Genomic DNA, 4796 nt, shown 5'->3' on the forward strand with positions numbered 1-4796 from the left:
AGGAACGAGATCTTCTTCCTCTCTCTGTGACCCAGTGACAATGCCTTGCCCACAGTAGTACTCAATACATATTTGCAGAATGAATCTACTTGACCTTGCTCCATGAGAGATCTCATTCAAATCATTCAGTCACCTCTATACACATAGTCACTCAGGATTTAAACTCGGTGTCCTTTTGTGGGTTTTGTTTTTTTGTTTTTTTGTTTTTTTTTTTTAATGCACCTGGCTTGGACTGGAAATTTCTCAAGGGGAAGGGCCCTGGCTGTCAGATGGCACATGTGGTCTGAATATGGGGCCATGCACTGTAGGGACCAGTGGGGGTTATTGGGTAACATGAAGCTAGAACCAGGGTTGCTTCAAGAGCAAGGGGAAAGGAAGAGAAGAGGCACAGGGCATTGCAGCACTTGTGTGGAAATTGCACAGAACGAATAAAGGCTAAGCACCTTCCCTGGCCCTAGTCTGAAGATCCTAGTCTCTCTCTAGGGCCCAGCTTTCCTACTTCCAGGAAAGAATCTGACACTTATAACTTATGCCATGCCGTGAGTGCGGATCAGTGGGTCACCTCTCCCTGGAGTATGTGCATTCTAAATCCCTTCTCTATTCATTGTTAAAAGGTTTTCAGAGCTTGTCATTCCTCCTCAAACATCTCAGAGTCTCCTCTGCTGTCAACGCCCCCCAGACTGGCCTTGCTGAGACGATGGCAAGAAAGCATGGTGGGAGAGAGTTAAATTAAAAGCTGTAATGATTCACACCAACGCTGTGCAAAGGCGTGAGCTCGGAACGGTCGGCAATCCTTGGACAGATCCTTGGATGCCTTTGAGGCCAGTTCCTGATAAAGAGTGGTTCCCATGTCCTGGCTGTGAGATGATGTGGGATTATGCATAGGGGTCAAGGAAAATGGAAGAGTTTAGGATAAAACCCAGGTTCCTAATTTGGGTGATGAGAAAGATAGTTCTATTAAGTACAAATTGAAGACAGTGAGGAGAGGAAGTCTCAGGGCGAACAGGACCCTCTATTATAACTATGTTGCACCTGAGAAGCCTGCAGCGGACCCATTTGTAAGCACCGACAATACCAGGTTAGGGCTAGAACAGAAGACTTGCCGGAAGTAATTATGTTGGAAGAACAGATTTATAGATTAAATTTTCTATGGTAAGAATTAAAAAGAGCAGAGTCTGAAACCCTGGTCCACGACATTTAAGAAAACAGACAGAGGTAGAAAATCTAACAAAGAAACAGAGAAAAAGTGGTTAAGAGAGTCAGGAGAAGTAGGAAATGTGGTCTTTTAGAAGCTACAGACCTTAAAAGAAGGTTTAAGAAGAGGAGGGTCAGTGGTGTCAAATGTTCCAGAGAGGTCAAAGAAGATGAGACTAGAAAGAGGTCCCTGGATCGGACAATGCCAGGGCACTAGTCATCTCAGTGGGAGCAGCTTCTGTAGGAAGTATGTGTGCATGTGTTTGTGTGTGTGTGTCTGTGTGAGTGTGTGTGTGTGTGTGTGTGTGTGTGTGTGTGTGTGTTGGGTGGGGGAGGGGCAGAAACAAAATCACAGAAGATTGAGGAATAAATGAGAACCGAGGCCATGGAGACAGCAGGTCTCTCTTTAAGGAGCAGGGAACTTAGGGAATGAAAGAAAAGAAATGGGCACTAACTTGAAAGGGAATTGGATCAAGAGTAGGCTTGTTTCATTTTGTTTTGTAATGAAAGAAACTTGAGTGTGAGATGAAACCATTGGGTGAAGGAGAAATTAAGAGGCCAGTGAGATTCTTAATTAAGAATCAGATCACTGGGCTGGAATGATGTAGCGGAATTAGACATGCGCGTGGCCAAATTGGTGATGACCAGGACGTGACCCCAAGGCTACCACCACAGTGCAAGGACAGAGGACAGCTCCTCTCTGTGGCTCTCATGTGGCTCTGCCCCAACCACAGTCTCACCTCATGGAGTTTGTCAGCCTTCTGGGTCTGCTTCTTCCGACTTCTCTGAGCAGCCACTCGGTTTTTTTCTCTCCTTCGGACCTTCCTGTCATCATCCTCAGGGCTCTGGAGGAAAACACGTGGTCAGTACCGATGTGGCGGCCCCTCACCTCACCCTTTTCTGATCTCTCTGTACTCAGCATTGCTCATGGCCTTCACCATTTTACTTGCAGTCACAGGAGTGCTTGCTGCTACATCAGTGGGGGTAACAGTAGCCCCTCCTTAAGGATCACTCCCCATGTGCTACTGCACTTAGCTATTCATCCCCACGACCCCCCTGAGAAATGTGTGTTGTGACCACCATTTAAAATATGAGGAATAAGAAACTCAGAGAGGTTAAAGAACTTGCTTCAGGTACTACAGCTAGTAAGTGAGTGAATGGGAAGTGGAACTCAGGTCTGTTGGACTTCAAACCAACATTCATAAACCTCTACCCCACAGGGCGTGTGCCTGGAAGGGCTGTGGTGTCAGTGCTGTTCATTTGAGAATGGAAAAGGCAGAAGGTATCCGCTATCTGGAACTCGCTGTGTGCCAGGCCTTATACCACCATGCACAAACAGGTACTTTTGATACTGTGTGCAAATCATGACTACACTTACGGCTCACTGCAACCACATAGCTCTACCAGCACACCAAAGGATCTTAAACACCACTGACAATATGCTCATTGGAACCACGATCGACTGACATTTTGTTTCACAGTTCAGAACACATCAGAAAGCAAATTTATGATGTGTCTTGAAAGCTCTTAGATATAGGAGATGTAATCAAACGTATTCAAATTCTCCAAAAGCTATCCTGAAACAGGCAGGCAGAAAAATGCATCTGCCATGATAAAAAACATTTCATTCAGTTACGGAAAACATGGAGAGGAGAGCAGCATTTGCCTTCCAGAACCTGTGAGAAGATACCGAGGGGACGGGGTGGGGACAACAGTGCCTTTAAAGAGTTCAAAAGCCAAGAAGTTAGTGAGATACAAACATAGGAACATTACTTAATTATTAATGTGAACTGAAAGCAAATACTGATAACATAAAATAATGGATTTTTCCAGGTATCATTTTATCTGGTCTTGTTTTCCAAATAAGAGAGACACATACGATCTTCCCAAGTTACTGTGGATAAAGGCTTTTCAGCATATGCCAGAATGTAAGTCTATAAAAGGAGAAGAATAAATGGCATACGCATAAATAGCATAGTAAATAGAAGAGGGCTTGAGACCGTGCTTAAGGGAACAGACACAAGGTATTCAAATGTAGTCTTTTAAGTCTTGGTAAACAGAAACAGAACACATCACAGGAGGAAAATGTGGTACAGAAGATGAACTTTTAGCTTTAGAAATACACAGCTCTTGGTTTTGTCTCCTACTGTCAAAATGGCCTCGAGGACCTTATTTTCTGAATTCCTGGTTTTCTCATTTATTGCAGGTGTGATTCATTCATTCTTTCAGTAGTGTTAACTCAGTACCTGCCATGTGCCAGGCACTGTCCTAGGCATTGGAGATACATTCCTGCAACAAACGGTCAGTGCTCTCTGCAGCCTAATGCTTGGAGCTGGCATGAGATAAAATAAGATTTTACCTTAAAGCTCCCAGCACACAGTATGCCCTCAATAACCTCTGTTGAGGTCGCTGCTCTTTTATATCGAGTCTCCCATTGTGCTTGTATCCAAATCATGCTTCTTTGCTCTTCATAATCAGAAAGTCATAGAGGACAGTGAAGCCGCCTGCAGCCTCCCCTCTGGGAGCCCACACTTTAAACTGGATTATCCCGTACCATATGGTCACGCCTGACAGTTCAGCAGAAACATTTATCAAGACAGGAAGAGGGGAGCAAAGTGTTGAGATATTCATATATTATTAATCATGTCTCGATGAGTCCTCACAAAAATCATGAGAGGTTGATATTATACGTGTTCATTTTACAAGTGGGGAAACGCAGCTCGGAGAGGTTAAGCAAGTTGCCCGAGGTCCAAACTCAGATCTGTGCGACTCTCTAGCATCCCCCCATGACACTATGTGCCAGGCACCGACGTGAGATGGGGGACATAACGATGAAAAGACTCGTCCTACAGCAGCTGAGTGAGGAGTCTCCTCCAGCAAGTCCCCATGGCGACCTTGTCTCGAGTGTCCTGAGTACGCAGTTGTAAATGTTGGGGGAACAGCGCAGAGGACTGGATTCGGGAGAGGGGTTTCCACCAGCGCGTGGTGTAGAGTCCACCCAGTGCAGGCCCCCACCCCGCGCCCCCAGGCTGATCGGTCCGAGTTCCCCATTCTGGCGGCAGCCGGAGCGGGGTAGATGTTGGTAGTGCCCCGGCACGAAGTAGTTGCCACTTTGGGCTGAATGTCCCCTCTCCGCGCCCTGGTCTCCACTCCTAGGTCCGGGGAAGGGCCGCGCGAGCCAGCGGTGGGTGGAAGCAGCAGCGGGGAGCGCACGGCGTGGCAGCCCGGGCAGCGCGGGCCACACGTGCGAGGGGCTGCGGACGGCGCTACCCAGCCAGGCGTCGGCGCCCGCGGGTCTCACCTCCTCCTCCTCGGGCGCGGGAAGGAGCCTGGTCACCGACCCGGACGCCGCGGGTACCATGCGCGCGCCCTGGGACCCCCCTCGTGCCCCCGCTCCCGCGTTCAGCGGCCAGAACCCCAGAACCCCAGTACCCACCTCCTCGTGCCCCCCGCGCCCGATCCCCGCATCCCTGTGGTCCTCCCTGAGCCCTCTAGTTCACTACCTGCGGCTGCGGCTGGTTCCCCGGAGCCGCGACGCTCCTCTGCAGGACGCTGCCAGCGGCCGGGAGCGCTTGCGACATGCCGGGCGCTCCTCCGGCCCG

The 4796-nt window shown here is 48.7% G+C and overlaps 1 protein-coding gene across 2 annotated transcripts in view; it reads right to left on the bottom strand.

The window, feature by feature from the left end:
- Positions 1–4790, bottom strand: part of BATF3 (basic leucine zipper ATF-like transcription factor 3) — a 13220-nt gene extending 8430 nt beyond the window's left edge. Inside the window, exons 1-2 of one of the 2 annotated variants that reach the window (XM_011364506.2) lie at positions 4698–4790; positions 1935–2039 (exon numbers count right to left, since the gene is read on the bottom strand). In XM_011364506.2, the coding sequence (XP_011362808.1) occupies positions 1935–2039; positions 4698–4775 (183 nt within the window). In that variant the 5' untranslated portion in view covers positions 4776–4790. Of the gene's footprint in view, positions 1–1934; positions 2040–3553; positions 4133–4697 lie in introns of those variants that run through there. The other variant, XM_023533193.1, reaches the window with a different exon arrangement.
- Between the last annotated feature and the right edge of the window lie 6 nt (positions 4791–4796).

The sequence above is a fragment of the Pteropus vampyrus genome, unplaced genomic scaffold, assembly GCF_000151845.1.
Source record: "Pteropus vampyrus isolate Shadow unplaced genomic scaffold, Pvam_2.0 Scaffold98, whole genome shotgun sequence".
NCBI lineage: Eukaryota > Metazoa > Chordata > Mammalia > Chiroptera > Pteropodidae > Pteropus > Pteropus vampyrus.